Consider the following 11,975-nt stretch of genomic DNA (forward strand, 5'->3'; position numbering starts at 1 on the left):
GATTTACAGCAAAGTAGGTTAAAGACCCAAATTGTATTCTACTTTGTAGAATAAAACTATTCCTAGTGGTCTTCTAGTTATTATAGTGCCGTTTTTAGTCAAAATAAAAATAAAAAACATGACCTGAGCAACATAGATTCAATAGAAGCTCACCTCTGAGTTGTGGGCGGGTCTCTTGCCTCTTGCCCTCCTCCCTGTTGCTGAGAGCTCTCTGTTTACACTCTCTCCAGCTACCTTACAGCCCCCCTCACACTCCCAATCAAACATTACAGGTGCAACAGAAATGGTGAGCAATATCAGAGCTATCCAGTCGTACAGTTTGGAGCCAGATGCAGCCCAGACGAGGAAAACGAAGACGTACGCCGATCTATTTCAGAATGGAGCGGAGCGGGCAGTTTGCGGCTTGCCCAGCAGTTTTTCTACGCCTCAAATATCATTTTCTTTCTAACGGCATTGTCTCGTTGCTCCTCATTCACAACAATTTGAATAAAGAAATACTCAGAATTGCAATTTTGAGCTTAAGTATCTTATATCTGTCTTTCATCATATGACAAATAGTACAAAAACATGTTAAAAACACCTGTTGCTTAGGCGTGGGTCTTCATCGTCATGTAAATGGTAAGAAAATAGTGTCAAGTAAATCAAACTATTTTGGTTTTTCAGTTATGAGGGGTCAAGAAGTGAAAAAAAAGAGGGTTTACTTATAGAAGTATTAAAAACATGTTTGATTTTGGTTATTAGTGTTGGCTTCACATGTAGTATTGATTGTGTCAATAAAATTAACAAAAAAAAAACATTTTTCAACATAAAGAGGCTTTCAGAAAAAACATAGTAAAACCTTGATTGTGTTTTACCACATAAAAAGAAGTTTTTGTCAAAAAGTGTGAGAGAAAGTTGTCCATCTGTGTCAAAGTCTTCTCTGAGACACAGAGGAAGACTGCACTCACACAGAGTGGAATTATAAACCCATATGGTTCGATCCCCCCCCTCCCCTGTCTTTCTCCTCTCCCGGTCCCTTTGCCTTTTCTATCTTGTGTTCTCAAAGCAAAGGAAAAGAAAGTGGCACTTCACAGAGCTCACACCAGCTGAGCACCCCCCCCACCCCCCCCCTCCCTGCAACATCTCTACATCCGCTGGCTCTAGAGAGTCTGCAGGCTTCGGCTGTGTCAGAAGCACCGAGGTGCTTTCATGAGAAAATCCACCTTCTGAGCCTTCTGTCGAATGTGTGTATGTGTGTGTTTGGAGTTGCTCTCTCCAGGCCACCTCGGTTATCTGCACCGCATCACAAAGGCTCCCTATTAGAGCGCCACAGAAGGGTCCGGGCTGTGTCTGCCCGCTTTAACGAAGTGAAAGCGAGATAGACGCGCGGAAGGGCAGCGTCTGGGGGGGAAGGATGAGGAGGTGGGGAAGCCGCCTCCCACCCTAAGAGCGGCTCTTTGCTGCGATTTAGTGGAGACTTCGCCATTGATCTGTCTTGTCTCCTCTCGGCAAGCAGAGGAGAGAGGAGGCTCAGTATGTGTGTTTAACAACAAATCGAACAGGAAGAGGGACACATGAAAGTCGGAGCGAGGCAGGAGAGATTGACAGGGCATCTCGGGGATGATGACAATCCTTTCAGAGCCGCTGCTGCCCCACTGTTCTACGGCTCTTTCACACATCTGAGGGTTTCAGTGCAAGGACTTTCTTTGGATAATACAAGAGATGTTAAAAGTCCGGCCATCGTTTGAACTATTTTCAAAGCGAGTGGTCTTTTAATTACGATTGTGTCGTGTATTTTTTTTTTTTTTTGCCAAAACAGAAAAAAAAAGCGGTGTTGTTATCTAGGACAAAGTTTCTGCAGAGCAGCAGCAGTTTCTTAGACATTTGCCCCTGAAATGTGGGCGGGACTGTTGGTGTGAAGCAAACCCCGCCCCCTTTCCGTCTTCCATCTGTCTACTTTCTCTCCCACTGGCTTAAAGCCGCCTCACACTCCCAACTACAGCTGCACGATAGGAGGAAAACTTGCAATTTGCGATATTACCGTTCAATATTGCGATGAAGATATAACTTGCGATAAATTAACAAATGGCAAACCAACTAAATACATCATTTCCATTTTACTGCAACAGTTTAATTTAAACAAGAGTCAACATAACTTAAATTATACTCCAAAGACCCTTGTCTACGTAGGAGGTGAACATCTAACCTACATGGTTATTTGATTCGTTAAACACTTCAAGCTGCCATAAGATTGTTTTAGCACATTTAAGGTGACCATTTATCGCAATTTTCAACTCGACTTTTGCGACATGCATCTTGCACATCTTGATATCGCGATAACAATAAATTTGCGATATATTGTGCAGGCTTATTCCCAACTTAAAACAATTTGTTTACAAGTAGATGCATTAGAATGGAATGGAGCAGGGAGCTTCCGGCTTGCCGTAGTGGCTTCTGCGTCACACCTACAAGCTTTTTCCGATGACATTTTTTCCCTGTCTGCTCCTGATTCACGAGGGTTTGAATAAAGAAATCCCCAGAATTTTCTTTTTTTTTAGCTTAATTTTCTCAATACATGTCTTCTATCATAAGAAAAATGCAACAAGAGCAAGTTAAAAAACAACAAAAACACAATTTTCATCAGAGTGGGATTGTAATTCTAAGGAATCTGTTTTTTTTTTTTTATCTTAAAACAATATTTTTTTACTTTGCTGGAATATGTTTCAAAAGAAAAAAACGTTCCAATAGTGCTGTAACAATTATCTAAATTCTTGGATATTTGCCATTTGTTCCCGAAAATTTGAGTACAAATTGTTTTGCGACGTCCAATATTGCTGCTTTGAAATCTTTTTAACTGTCGTAGAGTGTAGTAGAAAAAAAAATGGGCAAAGTAACTACTGTTCTAATGCAAAACAATGTTGGAAGTACATAAAGTAACATCAAATATGCTACTGTCACAGGAAGTGAATACGTCTTCAAACTAGAGTGACAATGAAGTTAGAGTTTTCTGTTAGAAAAACAGAGACTGATGTTCAGTTTACAGATAAAGGTTCAGAAAAAGTTCATTTCAGTGTAAATATATTTGACAATTTGAAATAAAATGAATATGAATTAAGAACATTCAAATCTCATGATCAATTCTGTGATGTTATATGACTGTCTGATGTATCAATTGTTGATCTCGATTCGTGAATTGAATACAAGTAACGATCCATACCCCTACTAGGGAGCTAGGACATTTTTCATTGGGGTGGGGTGGGGGGGACTTTTGAAGGGGGGCAAACACCAGGGGCCATTACAAATATATATTTCTAACTGTTGTATTACTATCAGTTTCGTTTTTATTTTGTTTAAAAATGTTGCTTTTATTGTGTTTGTAATGCTTATAGAAGCTTGTGTTGATCATTTCTTAATCTTTGCCAATAATTATACTATTATTGACTCATAAATTGGCTCCACCTCTGGCCAGAGCCGATCCCAGTACATCCCAAAGTCATAGTCTGTCCATGGAAAGTTACCAGAAAATAAATAAAAAGTAAAATCCAAATAATAGAGATTATTTGCAGGTCGGGGAAGATGCCCACAACACAGCAGGTTATGGAGACCTAAGTGGTTGCACACCTAATGTGTTGTGTCGTGGAGCTGCTGCTGTGCTCTCCAGTGACCAGCTCTCCAATCCGGTTCTATAATTGCATTTCTGGGAGCGCACAGACGCACACAGAGCAGCGACCAGCGAGTCAATTGCCCAGCTAAATGTGTTTTGCTTTTCCTCGCAGAGAGGGTTGTGTGGGGCCACGCCCGAGCTGACCTCAGGCCTGGCCGCCGCGGCGCTGCCACCATTACAGCTCCCTGGTCGCGTTCAACTGCGGTCTCACGGAGGAAGTGGGACTCGCGGCGGACAGCAGCGGTGAATGATGGATGAGCAGCGCAACAGAGACGCGGAAGGACAGAAAGGGGAGAAGGCGAGCCGCGGACTGCTGTGGCTGAACGCAGTTGCGGGGCTGAAAAGGGTCAATGAGTCGTCCAACCGCCAATGCACAGCCTTAAAGGACAGTCACGGGGAGCACTCGTACCTCTGAAGCCTCCCTCCAGTAAAGCCGTAGCTCTGATCCTCTTCTGCCCCGCCCACTCGTACTCCTCAAAGCCCCGCCCATTCTCTCCATCCATGTCTGCGGAGTCTTCGTCGGCCAAAGCACCTTCGCGCTAACACAGAACACACACAGGAACACATCTTAATATTTATTCGGAAAGACCACATCACTTGAAGCCTGATGATTGTTTAGGACATTAAAAAATGTGTTTACCGCGGAATTATTTGATGTTAGGTTAAGAATTCATCTCTGCAGAAGCTAAATTAATGACATCATTCACAGCTCGGTTTGCTGCAGAGTGCAGTTAATTGAGGAGAGAAGGTGCTGCGAAGCTACGTACACACCGGGCACGTGGTGCGCGTTTGAGAACACGCTGAAGGTGAGTTTTGGAACACACCTTTGGCAAACGATGTTCACACTGGATCAGTCGATACTAGCTATTAATTATTAATTTCTCCTTCATGATCGGTTTCCAGCCAGCTGGCGCCTCTGGGCGTCCGGGATTGGTCAAAGCTCAACTGATTTAACTTTTGACGCGCACCCAACGGCTGTACGTTTCGTACATAGAGCCCGAAAACAGACTTGCGTAGCAATGCGTTTACACAAGAGTTTTGAACGCGGAAGCCCAAAACGCGCATGTACGTGCCTTTACGTAGACTTTCTCATTGGGAGTTGTTGCTCAGGCGGTGTGAACGTAGCATTACTGTCAAGCTACGACCTCAGCAAGGCGCGTTCAAGCAATCACTTTGCTTTCGAGCTTCCGCGTTCAAAAGTCTCGCGTTCACACGTAGCTATGCAAGTTTCTACGATCGTTTTGAGGCTCCGTGTACACTGAACGCACGTTGAAAGTTACGCCAGGTTTGACCATTCAGGGACTCGACTTTAGAAAGGACGAATGGATGGCGTCCCCTTTAAATTCACGTTAGTGCAAACCGACCGTTCCAACTGTAGGTGGCGCACATAGTTAACAGTAGATAAAGAAGAAGTAGCATCTCCCTGCTCGTCCAGTGTGAACACCAGGGCCTAAACTTGGGCTGAATGTGTGTCCTTGAGCGCACATCAAATGCCAGGTGTGACCATAGCTCGAGAGCTAATCAACCTGAGTTTAGATGGTTTCGAAGTGTGGTGCTTGTGGGCTTAGAATGGAGAAGAAGTATCTCTAGCTAGTTTGATGGAGAGCAGTTAAGAAAGTTGAGGTGAAGGAGGAGTTAATCACCAATAGCTGGTCTACAATGGAAAAGAACCACATGGCATTTCTACAGAACAGGCTGGAGCAGTTTCAGGCCAACACCTCCGCCACACATCCAGCAGATGTGCCTGATGCTCATGAAGAAGCTACATTTGCTGACAACATGCAACCGCGTCACACGGGGCACCGTGCCGACGCGCGTGAGCGTAGCAGCACCAATAAAAGCCAAATGTCAACCTTTGTTTTTGTTTTTTAGGTTTTAGAATGATTCAATGATCAGTTGATCCTGTATGACTCGGCTGCAAGATGCCACTGTGGTCGCCTATGGCAACGACAGGAAGTAGAGAGGTGACTGGAAGAGAAAAAACAGGGGGGGGGGTAGAGAGGCTGTCCAAATGGCGGTAGGCGGAGTTGAAGGGGCCCTGATTGTACTACCTGGATCAGGCATTGTTCCACATGTCTACTCATCTCCTCTTCGCTCCCAGCCAATGGGGCACTGCACAGCGGACATACCTGCCCCCCCTCCTCAGGCTTCCTCCTCTTCATCTTCCCTATACGGGCTGGACGGGACGGGAGAAAAGAAAGTTGATTTAGTGATAGTGTTTATTTTAGGCAGATTTTAAACACTCCTTGATTTAATAACAATATTTTACTCATATTTGTCTGTAAAGGCTGATGATGTATTGACTGATCTGCCTAAATCTGCCAATATTCATAAAGAAAAACAAAGATATGAGCCCTTTTTTTCTTTACATCCGTGTAGTTCCCTTCTTCTTTCCTCCTTCCCTGCTCTTCTGTCATGCCATCCACCCCCCCTCATGGACGCATTTAATTAGAAATTTAACAGGGCAGAACAGCCGTCATTGCACCCTGGGTCTCTGTCGTTTCTCTCTTCTTTTTTTTTCTCAACTGCAAATGGCGCATGGGGACATTAATTTTTAGCTGGCTGGAAAAGCAAAGGAGGCCGGGGGGAGGGGGGCTGTGGCGACCCGAAAAGGGAAGTAACTGCCGGAACTGGAGAGCGGACGAAAAATTGAGGGAATGGAGAGAAATAGAGGGCTGTAAACCTTACAGGGAGAAGCTCTGGAGAAAAAGGGAAAAATGGCAGGAGACCCCATAGTTTCAGAGTTTCAGACTCTGTCGGAATCGGATTTTGTATCCGGGTCAGGGATCGGACATGATAAGTGATTGATATGTGAAGATTGTTATTACAGATAAACACTCTACTAGAAGTGTGCATATTATGAAAAGATTGTGTCATTTTATTGTCGTAACGCGCAGCAGAATACGACACTAGCTTGAGCAGGAGGTGCACAAAAACAGCTAGCGAGACATTCAAAGATTCCGACTTTCGGGCTCGAAATATCTTTAAAGAACTGACGAGTGTTTCTATTGGTTTGTCTCAACTCATGGATCAGATTTTTGTTTCTTTTTAATGAGAATTAAAATTCTCTCCATCCTGCGGGGAGAGGGGGGGGGGGGTGCTAAGGAACCGTCTATAAAGTGCAAGCTCCAGGAAAAAGTGTTAACAACAATCTATAATGTCTCAAAAACAAACCAGCACTAATAAAAGGTTACATTTATGAGCTAGTCATGAATACGCATCAACATATTTATGCTACAATGACTTGAAGAGAAAGTCTTTCATTTTTCAGAATTTTTAATGGGGATGTGAAGCACATCTGATCAAAAATGGTCCACAGCTCTGAATATCCTAAAGCTACAGTCACCAAACTTTCTCACATAATTAATTATCACCTACTTTAACTATTTGATTATTGTACTATTTTTGCTTTATTGTTTAATCTACTACACGGAAATGACTGTTCAAGTGTTAAATGATCATAGAAGATTAATGAAAGGAAATTAGGGGTATGTCTGTGTTTTATTATTATTGTTAGTTTTTTTTTGGATCAGGACTCGGTATCTGCAGAGGAATTTGAAAAAAGCCAAAACACTTAAACCTAACATAAATGGCTTGAAAATGATTTATTTACAACAACAAAAAAACGAAAAGTTTCAACCCCAATATTACGAACAGCAAAAACTGAGCTATTGTTTCCAGTTTGGAACCATAAAAATGTCACTGCTGAAAGAAAAGTTCTTCCATTACTAAAATGACTAACATTACTAAAATGTTAATATATGCGCTTCCCCTGTCTAAAAACAAGTAAAACATTTTTTGGGAAAGTTTGCCATAAAAAAAACAAGTAAAAGGTAAATAAAGACCTGTCGTATTAGAATTCAAAGACCTTTTGTCCCACTAGATCACATTGACATGTTTATTTAATTAATAGAACCCTACGGTGGCCTGGAAGAAAAAATCACACCAACAAATCACTCACTGCGAAAACATTTTAAACATCAGGACTATTTGAAGAAAAAAAAAAGCAAAACAAGTATTAAAAAAATGAATATTACATGTTAGAAATCAAAACTAAAGTCCAACCAACTAAAACACAATTGAAAAATTATAGTGAAACAGCATAAAATAAAGTCATTTCCAGATATCAAAATGGAAGGCAGTATTTGAAAAAAAACAAATGTCAAACATCATCATCCAATCAGTGATGACCCACACTAACTACCTTTTCTGGTTTGTTCCTTCTTTAACATTTTAATTCAAATTCTGCAGATAATGTGGAATTCCTTGAATGTTGTATTTTTCTTCTAAAATGTTATAATATTTTATTTAAATTTTCTTTTTTCTCTCTCGCTGTGATCTTTAATGTGTTTTAGCGTTAAGTGATTTGTCCTTCAGGGCCACCGTAAATGTGAGACTCCTAAAGCTCAGACCAGATATTTGCCTTTTGCAGAGGGAAAAAAAGACCTTAATATTATTTAATAAACGTACTTAAAAGCTAAGTTGAGTTTTAATTGTAGTTTAATTACATGTTTTTTGTTTACAGTTCTATCTGTTTCAATAGAATAAATATCCATGAGAGGCTGAAAGTTGGTGGGTACGTACCATTCAATCTCGTTTGCCTGTTTGCCCGAACTCGTAAAAATGTCTGTAAACATAAGAGAAAAACAGATAGGAAGATATTGTTTAGTCAGTCAGGAAACGCGGTGTTGTGTTTACAAACAAAAAGAGAGCTGCTGTGAGTGTGATTGCTCAGGATGCTGTGGGCATTTTTTTCTACCTACTTCTCTCTTGTTTTCTAGCTCCTCCATAAGTTGCAGCCTCTCTGCCGCAGCTGCTGCGACAGGCGCTACAACTCACTCCGGCACAGAGCCCGGATGTAGCCCCCGACGCTGTACATCACCACAAACCCAACTTTGGGTTTATAAATTCACGCAGATGGGAAAGGATTGAAAGTGGCGCCCGGCTCGGCTAATGCTACTCATGTTCGACGCCATCTTGGCTTGTTTTGATCACGTGACCGCAATGGGAACGGAAGTCGACGGACGTCACTTGTTGGTTTGGATGTCGGCCGCTAGGGGGCAGCAACGGGTTTCATGAGAGAGGCTCCATCGAGTTAACACAGAATTACACATCACTTTAAACAACTAGTTTTAAGACAAAATTAACAAGAAACACATCACAATTTATGTTTTATTAAATTGTATTTATTTCTAACAATTCTCAAAAAGTATTGACATTTAAATTGTGTTTCTGTTATTGTTTTTTAAATCAAACTTTATTTATAAAAAGCGCTTCTCATGCTTTGTGCTGATCTAAGCTCCATAGGAGAAACAATAATGTAATTAATTTTAAGTGGCATACTTATATCTTTTTAAAGAACTTTATTATAATCTGTGCACCAAAGGTGCCAGAAAATGCAAGATGCACCACATGCCATATCTACACAGCAATATAGACCCATTATAGGTAGAACTCTTGGTTTACACTCAACATAATCAACATATTGGATGGTACATGCCATATGTAATTAAGAAAGGGTAAAATACACAAAACAGTGTTAGCAGCTGCTGGATACATTTTTTTTTTTTTTTTTTTAGAATTTTTACGACATTTTGGGGATCCAGGCTACTTCAGGTTTTCTGGGATAAATGACCTGCATCATTAAAGATAGCAGCCTTACCAATAAAAAGTATATAGTATTATGAAATTAATAGAGGTCAGTTTCATCTTTCCTGTTCATCACTGTCTGCGATGCTTTGGGATTTTGCCCCAGAGTTCTGTCTGTGACTAATACCTGGTTTATACTTCACAGCGATCAGCCTTGCATTAGCAAGTAAATATGTAGTGAAAATGTTGGGTTATTTTTTTTTTTTTTTTTTGGAACAGAGTCTGAATGAAATCCTGCCTAAGCCCTCTTGTATTTCAAATGCAGTTCTTCCTGGGACGTGGAGACTGCAATTTTTTCTGGACCCAGCTTGGTCCGCGTCTTCTAATCGCTCGAAATACGTTTAGCTTAAATGGCGGAATATGCACACGATTCTACAACGGGCGTAAAATTCCAACTGCGGGTGATGTCATCAGCTTGTGATAAATTATGCAGCAATTGCGACCAACGCAAAAAAGAAATCTGCCAATGGAACAAAAAGAAATTGTCTTGGGAAGATTTCTTAAAAATTAAGATGTGATTTTACAGACTAAATGTTGAAACTAGCTATAAATCCTCATATTTAGGTATAGTGCACTGGTATTTGGAAATATTGTCTTAAAATCAGTGTTTATTGCTCAAAAAATAATTGGATATCTTTACATTTGGTCTAACATAACATTTTTTCCCAATTATGTCATATTTTGAGTGGTAAAACAGTCCATCTGTCTTTTGTCTAAACCACTTTTTAAGGTAGTCCGTTTCTTGAAATAAGTCGACTCCCCATTTACAAACACATTTCTGCTTAAAAATATTTTGTGAAGTAAAAAAGAAAAAAAAAAACTTTTATTATTTATCGTTTTAAAATAAGTCTTTTAGCTGAAAAGTTACTTGTTAGTTATTTTTGTCTTAAATCAAGTGTCATATGACATTTGAACCAGAAACTAGACACAATTACACGATTTTTTTTGTCGAGTGTATGAAGAATAAACTGAAGCTAAAACTTCCCAAGTTGGCAGCTGGTCTGTTTCTGACACCCCATCACGGTTGGCGCTTCTTCTAGCAATGGTCCAGCAGCCAGGCATCATTATGATGCAGTCTTTAAATGGCTGCTGATAGGTCGGGATTTTAGGAGAAATGAAAAACTAAAGCTCACTCAGGCGGACTGGCAGAGAGAAGGCGGCAAAGTCTACTAATATGCTTTATTTTCAGGGTGCTAAAAAGAGTCACCATTGACTTAATCATTTGTATAATATAAGGTGATTTCAGCAGTTTCACCTAATGAGAAAATCTCCGTTATTGCTTTAAGGTCTTTATGAGCTGTGTCATCCTGAACGTATGGATGTAACGTCTCCATGGACTTATAGTTCTTATTTTATGGTGTTAGGGGGGAAACCCACTTAACCCCGAGATACATCACGAACGGAGGAATTACCCGAACAAACTTTGACGAATAGAAGAGATAAAAGCGGTCAGGGGGACATCTGAGATTTAAGGGGATTGGCCTGTAAGTCAACTTAACTGCTGAGAAAGCGGAAAAACCCAAATCTGCAGCAATATTCCAGTTTCTCTGCTTTATGCTGTACGAACAGAAATTCATTATTTGATTCAATGGACTATGGAAGTCCCATGATTTGTTACTATGTTAACACAGCCAGAGCATCAATGCTGAGGAGGAGTCTTGTGTTTCTGTCGTGAACTTACTGACATTCTGATTAATGACTCCACGGCAACTGAGAGCAGGAGAGGCGACGCTGACGTGGAGACCAATTGAACGATCGCTCGGCTGTCACCTCTTGGCAAGTACAGGCTTGCAGTGATAACTGATAAAATCTTATTAAAATCGGTACTTTGCAACACCGCTAAAAATCTTGCTTTTAGCGTTTAAAAAAAATCTATGCTATTGTGGCTTTTTTTCTCATCATGAAAAACATATAAAAAGACGTCTAGGCTTAAAATTGAATTTCTGACTATTTCTTTGTTCAAATCGTTGTGAATCAGGAACAGACGAAGAAAATGCAGTTTGAAAAAGATCGTATTTCTGACGTAGAAAATATGGTCGGTGGGCCACAGGCTCCCTGCTCCGTAACATTCTGATGCATCCACTTGTAGACGTCTCGGTTTTCCTCATCCGAGCTGGCTCACAACTGTACATCTGGGTAACTCCAGTATTGCTCACCATTTTGTTTCACAGGCAATGTTAGGTTGTGGGTGTGTTCACAACACGTATAAAAAAGCTATTTAAATGTGCATACTTGAAAAATTTGGGCAAAAACCTTGCGTTCATGCATTGATACTACAAGTTTTGCTGTTAAATATTTAGGCTCTACGTACAAAATGCGTTGCCATTGAACACGGGTTGAAAGTTAAGCGAGGGGTTGGGGTTACTCTGCGCCAAAGGTCCCGCCCACAACACAGAGGCAAATTTCTAATGAACAATTGCTGCTACGTCCAAGAAAATAACACATTTTGCCGGTTATTTTTTCTATTTGGCGAAAAATGGCATAGTTATACATTTAAAAACCACTGGGATCACTTTATAAATAGATAACAACATGAGTGGAGTGGGCCCTTAATGCCTTATCCAAAACATTTGGTACAGTTCAGAAAAATAAGGGGGCTGCACTACTGGGAGTAACTGGGATTAACTTGTGAAGCACCTTGTGACTTCTGTCAGTGGAAGGTGCTATATAAATATAATTTACA

The 11,975-nt window shown here is 40.7% G+C and overlaps 1 protein-coding gene across 3 annotated transcripts in view; it reads right to left on the minus strand.

Moving 5' to 3' along the window:
- The window catches only part of LOC101168073 (E3 ubiquitin-protein ligase RNF220), a 33,719-nt gene extending 24,908 nt beyond the window's left edge, over window positions 1-8,811 (minus strand). Inside the window, exons 1-4 of one of the 3 annotated variants that reach the window (XM_023965561.1) lie at window positions 8,407-8,811; window positions 8,228-8,270; window positions 5,773-5,819; window positions 4,053-4,182 (exon numbers count right to left, since the gene is read on the minus strand). In XM_023965561.1, the coding sequence (XP_023821329.1) occupies window positions 4,053-4,182; window positions 5,773-5,819; window positions 8,228-8,270; window positions 8,407-8,433 (247 nt within the window). In that variant the 5' untranslated portion in view covers window positions 8,434-8,811. Of the gene's footprint in view, window positions 1-4,052; window positions 4,183-5,694; window positions 5,820-8,227; window positions 8,271-8,406 lie in introns of all 3 variants that reach the window. The other 2 variants (XM_023965560.1, XM_023965562.1) reach the window with 2 other exon arrangements.
- Window positions 8,812-11,975: the final 3,164 nt, after the last annotated feature.

The sequence above is a fragment of the Oryzias latipes genome, chromosome 17 (assembly GCF_002234675.1).
Source record: "Oryzias latipes chromosome 17, ASM223467v1".
Classification (NCBI taxonomy): domain Eukaryota; kingdom Metazoa; phylum Chordata; class Actinopteri; order Beloniformes; family Adrianichthyidae; genus Oryzias; species Oryzias latipes.